This window comes from Pteropus medius, unplaced genomic scaffold (assembly GCF_902729225.1).
Source record: "Pteropus medius unplaced genomic scaffold, Ma_sr-lr_union100, whole genome shotgun sequence".
Lineage (NCBI taxonomy): Eukaryota > Metazoa > Chordata > Mammalia > Chiroptera > Pteropodidae > Pteropus > Pteropus medius.
The window spans coordinates 1029303-1043400 of NW_024341893.1; the positions used below are offsets into that span (position 1 = coordinate 1029303).

A 14098-nucleotide genomic window follows, 5' to 3' on the forward strand; every position below is an offset into this window, starting at 1 on the left:
GTATCCTCATGGTTAAATGGTGCAGGACTGTAACTGGGAACTTCGAATTCTGTGATCCCAAATATCTTAAAAATAAGACTTGCTCCAAGAGTCAGAGGTTCACAAGTCCCAAAGGAAGTGTTCGGAGTTAAATCAGAGGTCCAGCCCTGTCATGGTCAGAGGAAGCCAGGTCCGTGGTCTGTGGGGGTCACCACCAAAGTGGACACAGGCAGGTCTCAGATCTTTTCCCAACCAACCTTGGAAGACCTGTTCAACCAAACACACACAGAACCAAAGTACAAAGAGCATCTTTTGATCATTGTTTATTTGTAAAATTTTTACAAAGAGTAAAAAATTAAATATTTTATTGAGTCTGAGTTTGAGAATTCACGCACATAAATATATAAATAAGGATTTGGTGCAAATAAATTAGGAAAAGGAGCTAATGCATAAATAATATTTAAGGTGCTGGGACAGGTTTCAGGTGGGTCTCAGGGGTCAGACACACAGGTTTCTGCTGGCGACACATTTCAGGTCCAAGATGAGGAGGCGGAAGAGGTTGAACGTGACAGAGGCTTCGAGGCAGGCTTGGGACTCCTGTGGGGAGAAAGGGACAGGTCAGTGACTCCAATGACTGGGCTCCCAGGTGCCCCAGATTTCAGCTTCTTCTTCCCAGTCACTCGCCTTCTTCTCGGCCTCCTGGATCCTGTGCAGCCAGTGGCGGAGGTGGCCCTGGGACCTGGGGCCTGCCGTGGGCTGAGCTGGGACCTGTGGGCAGAGGAGGGTGGGGTGTGAGGTGGGGCCTGGGACAGAGGGGGACGTTCGGGGGTCAGAGACCACACACATGGCCGGGAGCCCCGATCACTCACACAGGCCTGGAGTCTGGCGTGGATGTGGCGCAGCATGCTGAGGGGCTGGTCCAGGATGTCCCCCAGGGTCGAGTTAGCCACGGTCTCCAGGACCTTCAGCGTCAGAGCCAGCTCAGCCTCCAAAGCCACGGGGCGCTCCCACACCTGAGGAGGGGAGACAGGACACAGGTGAGAGCTGTACATGAGAGAGAGCAGGACCTGAGGGACAGGAGACGAGGACCGAGGAGGGGACAGGTGAAAGTGAAAGTCGGGGGACAGGGGAGAGGGCACAGCCAATGTGGGCAGATGAGGGGAACAGGCCAGTGGGAGGGCGAGGAGACAGAGCCAAGGGAGAGGAGGAGGCGAAGGGGCTGCCTGAGGAGTCGCAGGAGCGGGACCAGTGAGGGCGGGGCTGGGCCTGACGCTCCCAACTCACCTGCAGCTGCTTGAGGTCCCGGGTCCTGAGGAATGGGCGGGAGCTGCAGCTCCAGTTCTTCAGCAGGAGGGTCTCCTCCTAGGGAGCAAGGGCAGAGGTCAGCCCGCAGCGGGAGGGCTGGAGGTTAGACCACCGCAGTGGGATCCGGGAACGGCTGACAGCAGGAGAGGAGGGAAACTTCCAAAGGGTGGTAGAGGCGTCTCCACTGCAGGAGCACAGTCAGCCCACCGCAGCGAGAGCAGGAGGAACCCGCGGGGGAAGGCTGGAGGCTTAGCCCAGTGAGGGACGGCTGCAGGTCCACCTTGGGTCCAGCGTAGCTGAGAACCCACAGTGGGAGAGGCGGAGACCAGCCCGCAGCAGGTGGGGAGACTCACCAAGGCATCCTTGGCCCTCTTGAAAGCCTTCAGCTCTTGCGGGGACAGAGACTTGAACTGGGACATGTGGCAGCCCCTTGTAGCCGGGAGGGGCGTGGGGACAGGAACCGCTCCTGTGCTGGTCAGCCCCGTCGTCATCAGCATCAGAAGCAGCGTGCAAGCCGAGGCCGCGCCTGCGAGGCGGAAAGATAGACGGATGAGCGGATGAGCGGATGAGCGGATGGCGAGCGCTGGGGCTGAGGCGCGCTGTGGGCGGGGGACCGTGTGCACAACGACGGGGGCTCACCCAGCTCCATCCTGCCCTCCGGTCTCTGGCCTGTGTCAGCAGACGGGGATCCCACTGTCCACGGGGAGGCTGCGCGCTAGGTCTCTCGCTCAGTCTTCCTCGGCGTCTCTGACTTCGGTCCTCCTGTGGGTCGCAGCCCGCTGCTCTGTTGGTGCCTCTTGTGTCTCTTCCAGCTGCGTCTGAGAGGGAACTCCTGCCCGAGCTCCATGGCGCGCCTTTTAGCCTGGGCGGTAGGGCAATCCCGGCTGATGTAGGAAAAGTGAAAATACACCTGCCACCAAGGGAGGCCCCAGGCTGGGGAAGCCCGTGCGGGGCGGGGCCACGAGCCAGGTGAGCGGCGCGAGGGAAAAAGAAACTGACAAGGATTCCCGGACCCCTACAGGAACTGAGTCCCCAGGCGAGTCCTCGGGATGGGGGCCGCTTCCGGCCGCAGCGAGGGGTCGCAGTGCGCTGACAGGACTAGGTCCGGGCCTGGGTGCGGAGGGCACAGAGGGACTTGCCTTGCTGCGGGATGCCCCAGTGCACGGAGAGGACTGCAAAGGCTCCCCTAGGGCTGCTGTCGAGAAGAACCTGGAACCTCCACGAGGGAGGCTATTCGGGGAGCGGAGAAGCCCCCGGGAGAAGCGCGCTGGGAGCGGGAGCAGCAGAAAGGCAAAGCGGCCGGTGTTAAGAGAGGCGACCAGCTCTTCCTCCCCTCCCCGCCTGGACAGAGAGAGACTAACGGTTTTAATTGTCCAGGCGCAGAGGGACCCAGGAATAGGAGGCCCTGCTAGGGAATTGGGGTGTGGCCAAGGACTTCAGGGGAACCAGCTCAGTATGTGGCAAACGCCTTCATTCCTTCACCAGGTATTATTCAGCCCCACTCTGTGTCAGGCACTGCTCTAGGTGCCACAGATAGATCGCTGAAAAAAAAAAAAAAGTAAAACAACCTTGTGGAGCTCTTTACTAGAGAGGAGTGACATAGTTTGGGGGGTTGGCAAGTGGCGTGCATGACATCAGATAAGAGAAAATGAAAGAGAAAAGCAGGGGCGAGAGCAGGGTGCAGGAGGGGGTTTGCACTCAATGAGGTGGCCTGAGAAACTCTCATCTGAGCAAAGACCTAAAGGAGCTGAGGGAGGGAGCCTCTTGGGCAAAGGAACCAGTCAGTGCAAAAGGAAAACGAAGACGTCCCCCGCCCCGCCTTTGACGAGCACTGTGTGTCTCTTCCCATCACCGAGGCTTCGCCACAATGTAGTATTGGATCCATGATGACCTCAAGGGCATACTGTGCTACATTGAAAGCCAAGTACAGACTAAACTGCAGGGACTCAGAGAGGTTAAGAGACCTACCCAAGTCTCACAGCAAATAAGCGGTGAGAGCACGATTTTGACCCAGTCTGCCTGACACCCAGAAGGAACCACTGCATCCTCCAGCCTCTGGGTAGCTACATCTCCAGGACCCGGAGACGACAACTTTCTAGGACACAAGGTGCCCAGTCCTTTTGGCTCCCGCCCCAAACCCCTTTTCCCTCGTTCACAATCCCAGGGAGAGTGGACTGAAGTCCTCAGGTGGGAGAATCTTCAAACTCTGATTCACAAAAATGTTTCAAAGCCCAGAGCAGGGATGTTCCCCAGTCACCATCCAGTGCATTGGTCAGTTTCTGTCAACTGGAGGCGGGGGTGGGAGGGTAGAAACCTTAGCCCAGGAGAGGGGACATTGCGTCAACAGTGGATTCTGAAAGTGAACATATGATCTCAGAATTCCTAAACTTCCTACTTGTTTTTCTTAGAAAGGAGGTTGGAGGGGTGGTTCACAGCGTGGCCTCTGGGGCTAGAGGGTCTGGAGTTCAACCCTTTCTCTGACCCTCACTAACCGTGCAACCTTGGGAAAGAGGCTCGCAGTTAGCCACAAAGAAGGCGAGCCTACGGTCTTGGGCAAATTAAAAAGTGCAAGTTTTAGGCATTTATGTGTGTGTGGTTATTTAATAAATAGAGACCATTCATTAGGACCATCCTATGTCCTCAGCTACACAAGCTTTATAAACTATTTCAATGTACAGTACCCATTTGCAAGGGGATAACAACGCCATAGTATAGATGGGGAAACAGGCTCAGAGAGAAGTAATTTGCCCAGTTACACCATCATTAAGTGACCGAGTCTGAATTGAAACCCAAGTCACCTGATTTCCTTGCCTCAGCAATTTTTTTTTTATTGAAAAATGACCCTCAAAATGATCACAGGGAACAACCATTGTAAATGCAACAGTATTTAATAATGGCAATAAATTAACAGCAGAAAACAGAAATACAAAAGACACACGGGTAACAGAACCCAAAAGGATGCAGTGACTAAGGGCATTTGGCCCTTCCACTGTCAAACCGCTCAGGGGATGAGGCCTCCCGGCGGGGAGGTCCAGAGTCACAGCTTCACGGAATCTGAAAGCGGGCACTGAAGGTTCAAAGCAGGGTGTAGGACCTCGTGGAAGAGGAGGTTCTGGGGTTCTGGGGCTCTGGCAACCAGAGAGGTAGATACTGGTCCATGGTAGCTGGGGGTCAGCGACTAGGTGACACGGACTCAAGTCTCTTCCTGCGAGTCGCGGCCCCCGGAGGCCTTAGGGCAACGCATCGCACGGAAATGTCCTTGCGTCCCGCAGACACGTTCTGGTCCTTGGAGAAGCACCCGCGCCGGTGCACCCAGCACAGCCGGGGTGAGGTCCCGCCAGCGGCGGCAGAGCCTCACCCGAGCCTTAGAGTCCGCCGTCTGGAGACCCGCCCCGCGAAGGGGAAACGCAGAGCCGCGCCCGCGGCCCTCCGCCTGCGGAGCCGTGGGTCCCCTCGGAGCCACCGCGGGATCAGAGGCAAGGTCCGGAGTGCGCCACCAGCCTCAGGTCCCACGCGAGCAGGCGCAGGAGGTTGAAGATGACGGTGGCTTCGTGGCACCGAGGCGAGTCCTGGACCCAGGGAAGCAGACGGAGCGGCTCTGAGGCACGACTTGCCCTCCCAGAAGCTCCTCTCCATCCGTCACCGCCCGAGGTCGGCGGCCCGCCCGGCCCCACCCCACACGCTCCCCGCTTTACCGCTCCCCGACCCCCCGTCCCGCTTCACTCACAGGCCTCCCCCTTTGGCGACGCCTCCTGGGGGGCCGGAGGGACTTCCTCGAGGAGCCCGGCCGCGCCAGCTGCAGCTGGATGGGGGACGGGAGGTAAATGAGGGACAGGAAGGACCGAGTCTCCTGCCAACTTCGCCCGAGACCCTCCCAGCCGCAGACCAAAGTCCGGATCTGGGGACACCGAGAGCACGCGAGTGGTGTCTCCTCGGGTTCGGGGCTCAGCGGCACCGACCGCGAATCGGGCGGCCTCGCCGTGAGGCGGGAGAGCTCAGAGCGAGCTGGGGGGCGGGTGGAGGGTTTGGGTGCGGGCGTCACCCACGCAGACGGCCACGTCCCGCCGCACCGCGGCCAGCAGTTCCAGGGTCGAGATGACGCCGGGGTACAGCTCGGGGCTCGGCAAGCTGCTCAGCACCTCCTGGGCGTCCGCCAGGCCCCGCGCCACAAGGCGGAGCCGCGCGCAGGTCTGCGGGTGACGCGCGGAGTTAGAGGGGGCCGCATCCCTGGCCCTCGCGTCCCCCCGCCGGCCCGCGGGCCTCACCCAGGGGCTCGGAGGATCCCTCCTTGGGCGGAAGGAGCAGTTGCGCGGCCTCCAGTTTAGCGTCTCGTCCTCCTGGGGGACAAGGGCAGGGGTGAGATCGGCCTCCTCGCCAGGGCCTCTGAAGCGCTGGCACGTCGGGGATCCCTGCACGTGGACCGGGACTGGCCGGTGTGGTTGTGCGTACTGTGCCCTGAACCACCGAGCTCTTCCAAGCGGTGGATCAGGGCTCCAATGCACCCCTTGTCCGGTGCTGAGCCCCGACGTGAGCCGAGTCCGCCTAGAGGGGGCGCCCTTTTGTCACTAACCCAAAGGTCGCGTCTGCCTAGGGAGCAGTTGGCCGGGAAGATCTCGCGGTCAGAATTCTGCATCTCGAGATCCAAGATGCGCCTGCTGGACGCTAGGAAGCCAGGGCCCCTCCAGACAGGGACCGGCGTCTCCTACCGCGGCGCGCCCAGGATGCCGGGGTCTGGGCATCACTCACGTAGCGGTCCCTCAGCGCCTTGACGGCCTCCAGCGCCCTGGGGTCCAGCGAACGGTAGTGCGAGAGGAGGCAGCGCCCGGGCTTAGCCTCGCCGTGGTCCGCCGCCACCGTCACCAAGACCCACAGCCCCACGGTCACCGCGACTGCGCCCCTCGGCCCCATCGCTGCCCCTGCGAGGAGACCGAGAAGAAGACTCCTGAGTCCAGCACCTGCCTGTGGTGAGACTCGCAGAGAGAGTGATGCTTAGAGAGCTGGCGCTCCGCACCCGCTGGGGAGAGACGCGATGGGCCGCGGGACTCGTCCTACACTCAGCCTTTCTCTCCTCACGCCTCACCTGCAATGTGCCCTCGGTGCCTTGTTCTGGTGCGGGCCCTGCCATGACCCACCGCCCTACGGTCACTGCAGCTGCGCCAGAGGGCCCCATCGGGGCTCCTGCAGGAGGCGAGGGACGTCAGGGAGGCGGAGGAGAAGGCCTCTGAGTTAAGCCCTTGCCTCTGGTTAGACTCGCAGAGGGTGTGATGGCTCAGAGCGCAGGCGCCGAGCACCCGCAGATGAGAGATGCTGTGGGCTCCCGACCCCTCCTACTCGCAGCCTTTTCCTCCCCCACTTTCATGTGCCCTTAGGTGCCTTGTGCTGGAGCGAGGCCTGCCTTCCATTGTCTCCTGGGAGTGTCCAGAATGGTGCCCACCTTCGACTGCGCTCCCTGCATCCCCCGTGCGAAATGAGCGGCAGGGCTTCTCCGTCCAGGTTCAATTTTTCGAATGTCAGTGCTGCTCACTGGCCTGAGGAGAGGACTTTACCCAACTGAGGGGCAGTGCCAGCGATGAATCTGCCACAACTTTCTATCCTGAGCCAACTGCTTGTCTGTTTTCTGGACGTCTGTTTGTCTTTTCTGCCTGCGTTGGTGTTTCTTTTGCACTCTAAAAATGAACTCAAAACACACCATTTCCTTCTCTTCCAAGGAACGAACTTGACAGAGGTGCCGTACAAGGAGAGTTTACACTGGGGCGTCTAGTGCTTTCTCATTCATCCCTCTCTTTTGTTCCATTCCTGTCTGTCTCTCTCGGTCTTTCTGTCTTTCTCTGCATGAATATTCTCCTTTCTGTTCTCTCTGATTATTCCTCATCTGGGTCTTTGACCAACTCTCTCTGGCTTCCTGTTATTAAATGATATTTATTCCTTTACCAATTACAGTCCTGTGCTGCTTAACCATGGGGACAGATTCCGGGAAATGTGTCGTTGTGAGAACATCGGAGTGCACTTACACACCTAGGTGACAACAGCCTACTGTGCATCTAGACTGTATGCCGTAGCCTCTCACTCCCAAGCTACAAGCCTGTACAGCATGTTACTGTGTTGAATACTGTAGGTAATTGTCACACAAGGGTATGTATTTGTATATCTAAACATAGAAAAAGTAAAAATATGGTATAAAATATAAAAAAATGGTCCACCTGTACAGGACACTTACCATGAGTGGCACTTGCAGGACAGAAGTTGCTCTGGGTGAGTCAGTGAGTGGAGGCCCAGGACGGGACTGGCCAGTCCTGTAGCCTTTATACGCACTGTACATTAGGCTACACTAAATTTTTTAAAAATGTTTTTCTTCAGTAATTAACCTTAGCTTACTTTAACGTTTTTACTTTGTAAACTTTAAAATCAAGTTTCAACTCTTTGTAATAACACTTAGCTTAAAATACAGACACATTGTACAGCTATACAAAAACATTTTCGTTATACCCTTATGCTATAAGCTTTTTTCTAGTTAAATTATTTTTGTTTTATTTTTAAATTTTCTTGTTAAAAACTAAGATACAAACATATTAGCATAGGCCTGCCCGGGGCCAGGGTCATCAATATCACTGTCCCCCACCTCCACATCTCGTCCCACTGGAAGGTCTTTGGGGACAGTAACAGGAATGGAGCTGTCATCTACGATAGCAGTGCCTTCCTCTGAATACCTCCTGAAGGACCCGCCTGAGGCTCTTCTTGAGGAGGTGTCACCCTTTTTAGAAATACACCCATGGTGTGGTTTGCTTGGTTTGTTTCTTTTTTTCATCATAGATTTGCTTGTAAGCAGACAATGCCTGAACATCCTTCGCTATTAATGAAAACCTTTCGGTGTTGGGGTCCATGTTTTCAAACTTCTTAAGGAGCTCGTTGAGGCCGGCAAAGCTTCTGCTAAACCTTTCACTGTGACTTTTCTTGGGGTTGGTCTTTTTCTTCTCCCGCAGTTTCCTTTTCTCTTTCTTCTTCTTCAGCTGTGTGCTCCTGTTCCAGTTCCGACAGCTCCTCATTAGTCAGTCCCTCAGGACCCGCCTCTAGGAGCTCCTCAGTGTCATCCGCATCCACGCCCAGGGTCAAGTCACAGCCTGTGGACTTACGCAACCTCCTCATCCTCGGCAAATCCTTTGAGGTCACAGGGAAACCTCTTTTGTGTCTGCTTCCAGATTCCTGTCGTACGTTCTTTGGTTACATCATCCTAAGCCCAAATAAGGTTCTTGATACAGTCACAGGTGTTGTAATCCTTCCTAAATTGCATCAGTGTCTTCCTCCGTTGCAGCAATAGCCTGGGAAAATGTCCTCCTCAGGTAACAGGCCTTAAAAGGTGCTACAAGTCTTTGATTCATTGGTTGGACCAAAGAGATGGTTTTTGGAGGGAGAAGGATGGCTTTGATAATGGGATGAAGATTACCAATAAAAGGAGGCTGTCTGGGGAAATTCTGAATAAGAAACAAAATGTTGAAAGGCATCTCATTCTCCAGACAGTAGTTCTCCATCTTGCTGGCATAGCAGTTCAGGAGGGCATCCGGGAAGAGGAGCGGGGTCATCCGTGACTTCTTATTGCTCCCGTAGTATCCTGGCAACGTGTGCTTATTGATTTGCTTGAAGGCCCTGGGGTTCTCATGGTGCCTGATCACAAAGGGTTTCAGTTTATAGCCTAAAACATTGCCCCCAGGCAAGACTATTATCCTATCCTTAAAAGCCTTGACACCTGGTATTGACTCGGTTTCCTTATGGATAAAAGTCCTATCAGACATTTGTTTCTAGAATAGGGAGTTTTCATGTATATTGAATATTTGCTCTGGCAAGTAATTTTCTTCAACAATCAGCTTGTCTAGAGTTTCCAAAAATTCTTTAGCTGCCATCTCATCATTCACAGACTCATTACTCACTTTCACGTTATATAATGAATAATAATCTTGAACCGTTTAAACCACCCAGAGCTAACAGTAAATTCAACATCATAGTCAGGTCCAGCCTTTTCCCTCAACATCTCAAACTGTTTTTTGTGCTTGTGCTTGTGATTGTCCTGGTGCTGGGAAGAATATGCTTCTGTCCAGGTCGTCGGAAGTTTCTCCATGTCTGATGTAGGCTCTTCTTGAATTTTTGTTAATCACGTTGCTTTCAATAAAGCAGATCCTTTAACAGCTGCCATGGCTTTGTTCTTGTTCTTCAAGATCAGAGTTATGGTGGAATGGGACATGCTTGACTGGGGAGCAATAACCATCACTGATGTTTTATCTTCGCAGTCCTTAATCACTTTTAATTTCATTTCCAGGTCAATCACTCGAAGTGGCCTCTTACTGGCAGCATTAGCAGTAGATTTTGTACGCCTAAGGGCCATGATGAACAAAATGACTGAGATTAAATCGAGCATAAGAGAAAATGATGCAATCAAGAGATGCTGATGTAACTTGCCATATCGTTTTACAGCACACCTTTATAAGTAGAAAGAGTACACTCGAAAAAAATGATTAGAAAGTATAGCATAGTTGGGAGAATGGGCTGAAGGATTAAAGAAGTACAAATTAGTTGATAGTTGGGCATGAGGATGAGGAGCACGGCACAGGGAATGCAGTTAGCATTAATATGATGGCTAAGTGGAGGGCCAGGGGAGGGAGAGAGCAATTAGAATCGTTTTACAAACAATATAGACATCTAACCAATGTACTATATACTTAAAACTAATTTAAATAAATAAATTTTTAAAAAAAAGTATAGCGTAGTAAATACATAAACCAGTAACATACTCATTTATTACCATTATCAAGTATTATGGACTGTACCTAATTGTGTTATGCTTTTATATGATTGTCAGTGCAGTAGGTTTATTTCCACCAGCATCGCGATGCCACTAGGGGATAGGAATTTTTCAGCTCCATTATTATCTTACAGACCACCATCATATACATGGTTGGCGTTGACTGAAACTTTGTTATGCACACATGGCTGTGTAAAAGTATTGTTAGTTTGCTGTTGAAAGTTGGAATTACAGACAGACATGTTTTTCTCAATCATCGTTAATAATGATAGCTAATACATACTGAACACTTTCCACGTGCTAGGCTCTACTTGCATTTCCTGCTTTATTCTCCTCAGCAACACTGTGACATAGGTCCTTTTATTGGCTGACGTGTTAAAGATGAGGAAACTGTGGCATAGAGAGGCTATGGGTCCTGCTCAAACTCACACGACTTGTAAGTGTGGCTGTTGGGTTATCGGTGATGCTCTGCCATCTCTCCTCTATACAGACTGATCTATCCATGTACAGAATAGCTTGGGCAAGTTCAGCCAAGCATCCTACCTAAGATCACTTTTAATTAATTATAATTAAGTCTATTAGTAAATATTGACAATTACAGTCAAGTAGTGACTGTTTTTAGGATATGTGTCTCCCTCAGCATTTATGAAAAATTATTCTGTTTTTCAGTGTATAAATTCAAAGGCATAGAGATTTGAAGAAACAACAAAACGGTTGAGACATAAGAACTCTGAAAAATCATGAGAGAAGTTTTACTGAAACATCAGACAAGATCCTCCATAGAGTCCACGCAGCATACTTTCCGAACTTCTATTACCTCTCCCTCACCCTTCCCAGCAGCCCCCATTTCAGTTTGAATTCCAAATAGTTTTGGGAAGGTGTGCAGCCATTTACCTCACTTTGTTACCCTAGTCACAGTGATTGGATTTGGGGGTGGGCATATGACCTAAGCCAGTCTCAGCAGAATGAATATCAGTCCTGGACATCGTTATCTTCTTCCTAATGGAGAAGAATGACGTGCATAGCCAGGGGGGCTGCTAGCATCCATCTTGGAATTATAAGGGTAATCAGCCTGTCCACTAGTGGGCAAACAAAATAGAACTGAGAGGTTCTCAATGTCTTATGGCAGCAAACTTTGCCCAAGGTTTCAACTTAACTCTGGACTTCTCAGTTTTATAAGTCCAAAAAAAAAATTCTCCATTGTTCAAGCCAGCTTGGGTTGGGGTTTCGGTTATTTGCCACCCAAGGTGTCTAAACTGATATATACCATGGGCTGAAATGAATCTACAGATCTTCGAAGTCCGAAAAATTGAAGGAAAATTGGTAATGGCAGGAAGAGTGATGTGCTGTGGGAAAGTACCAAGTGCAAATCCTTGACAATCAGGGTGATTCAACTCTGAACACCGCAATGCAAATTATTAGCTCAAGTTACATACAAAAAAAAAAATTACATTAATATTGCTATGGTCTGAATTTGTCCCTTCAAAATTTCTATGTTGAAATTCTAACTGACAAAGATGATGGTATTAGTAGAAGGGGTCATTGAGGGTGATAAATTCAGGAGGTAGAGCCCTCAAGAATGGGACTAGTCGTCTTTTAAAAGAGAAACCATGCTAAAAGCAACAAATGAACAGGACAAACAAACAGAGACTTATGGATGTGGACAAGAGACTAGTGGTTACCAGAGGTGGGGGGAGGCCAGAAGGAGGGAGTTTGATGGGGTAAAGGGGTCAAATATGTGGCAACAGAAAGAAATCTAACTATGGGAGGTGAACACACAGTGTAAATATATATATGGCTTACTGTTAAATAAAATAAAATAAAATAAAATAAAATAAAATAAAATAAAATAAAATAAAATAAATAAAAGAGAAGCCACAGAGCTCCCTAGCACTTTTCCACCAGCCTGTAGTATTTTGTTATTGCAGCCCGACTAGACGGAGACAAATATCATCCCTACAAAAAGGTTTCCCATGAGCCTGTTAGAGGCGCCTAGTCTATCACAAAAACTGCTTCAAGAATTTAACAACAACAACAAAAAGCTCTGGAGAACTCACCTGTGAGCACAACTCAAAAATGATCTAGAAACCGGATCACCGATACATTACCGGAAGGAATGTGAACATGATACAGCCGCTCTGAAGAACGGTTTGGCAGGTTCTTATAAACCGAAACAGGCGACTGCTCGTCAACCCAGAAATTGCACTCCTGGACATTTACTCCGGAGAAATGAAAACTTCTGTCTGCCTGTAATCAGAATACAAATGTTCACAGCAGCACTGTTAGTAATTGCTCCAAACTACAAATGTCCCTCAGGAAGTGAGTGGTAAAGCAAACTCTGCTAAGTCTACACCATGGAACAGAAATGAACAACTGATACATGCAATGGCTTCAATGACTACCCAGGGAATTATGCCCAGTGAAAAGAGCCCGCCCCATCAGGTTATTGCATACCACGTGGTCCTATTTATATAACATTTTTGAAGTGACAAAATTTTATAAGTGGAGAAGAGATTAGTGGTTGCAACAGGTTGAGGACAAGGTGGTTGGTGGAGGGAGGAAGATGGGTGTTGTTAGAAAAAGGACAACTACAGGGGTCCTTGTGGCGATGGAATCGTTTTATCTTGACTGTGGTGATAGATACATAAACCTACACATGCAATAAAATTGTGTGCAACTACACACACACACACACACACACACACACACACACACACACACACACACACTGAGTACAGGTACACCGGGGTCATCTGAATAAGAAGGGTGGATTATATCACTGTCGATATCCGGGTTGTGGGAAACTGAGTGAACAGTGCATAGGATCTCTCTATATTATTTCTTATAACAGTCTGCAAATCTACAACTATCTCAATAAAAATTTCAATGAAAACAACTTGGAAAAATGATATATGCAGAAAACAGGTGATCTACTGAAATGTTTCACCCAGGGAAAAGTGGGCAGGGTTAAGGGAACCAGCAAGGGGTGGTGATGCACCAGAGACTAGCACCATGGGGAGCTGTGACCATCCTAGGGGAGCCGAGCTGAGAGTGAGGCTGTAGATCCAGGAACCCAGCCACTGTCAGACCTCAGGCCTGCAGGGAGGGAACCAGGAGAATGAAGAAGAAATACTCAGCCTTGCTCTACTCTCTCCTTTCAATCTCCTGCTAGCGCCTTCTATTGGCTGAGCCCAACCACAAACCGGAAGGCTAGGGAGCCTCACGGATGAAGTATCTGAGGGTTCGTTATGGGCCACAAATCAATCTGGAGGGGTCAACAGAGGTCACCGGCACAGTGGCAGAGTGGCAGAGGACAAGTCCAGTGATTTACTCAGCCGTTATCATGAGGTCTAGAGGTCAGACCAACATACTCTAAGAAAGCTCTCAAAAATTGTTCGCCCTCCCAGGAATTAAGGAATCAATGAACTAGCATTTCTCCCATATCCAATGAGTTTGTTGTTTTAATTTTTAATTACTTAGGTAGAATTCCTTATCCTAGTAAGAAATTAAAATATCATTGATAAAATAATAATCCTAATGATTGTCCCCTCAGTTCCATGCCCTTTCTAGAGATACCCCGCTATAAATCAATGCAGGACATATGTTTGCATACATTTTTATAAATATTGAAACCCTTCATATAGCTCACAAGGAAATATATAATATTCTATGTGACTGTGTCCGTTAAGCTTTCTATTTTGACATAGTTGTAGATTTACATGCAGTCGTAAGGAATAATACGAGATCCCATGTACCTTTTACCCAATCCCCCTTCTCATGATAATATCTTGCAAAACTATAGTACAATATCCCACACAGCCTGGATATTGACATTGGTATAGTCAAGATACAGAAAATTCCATTACCACAAAGGTCCCCCAAGTTGTCCTTCCAATAGCCATGCCCATTCCCTTCCTCCTGTCTGTAATTCCTGGCAACAAGCAATTTGCTCTCCATTTCTATAATTCTGTCATTTCCAAAATGTTGTATAAGCGGAATCATACATTAGGTAGTATTTGGGGA

General features: G+C 50.3%; 2 protein-coding genes across 2 annotated transcripts; both read right to left on the reverse strand.

Moving 5' to 3' along the window:
- Positions 1-289: 289 nt before the first annotated feature.
- Positions 290-2115, reverse strand: LOC120595139 (interferon lambda-3-like). The gene is made up of 6 exons (XM_039853376.1): positions 1924-2115; positions 1638-1810; positions 1264-1341; positions 849-992; positions 664-747; positions 290-576 (listed from the first exon to the last, which is right to left on the reverse strand). Exons 1-6 carry the CDS (start codon positions 1931-1933, stop codon positions 478-480), a joined length of 588 nt encoding a protein of 195 aa, XP_039709310.1. The 5' UTR covers positions 1934-2115; the 3' UTR covers positions 290-477.
- Positions 2116-4754: 2639 nt separating this feature from the next.
- LOC120595155 (interferon lambda-4-like) lies at positions 4755-6487 on the reverse strand. The gene is made up of 5 exons (XM_039853377.1): positions 6031-6487; positions 5550-5621; positions 5331-5474; positions 5012-5086; positions 4755-4853 (listed from the first exon to the last, which is right to left on the reverse strand). The coding sequence occupies exons 1-5, from the start codon at positions 6190-6192 to the stop codon at positions 4755-4757; spliced, it is 552 nt and encodes a 183-aa protein (XP_039709311.1). The 5' UTR covers positions 6193-6487.
- Positions 6488-14098: the final 7611 nt, after the last annotated feature.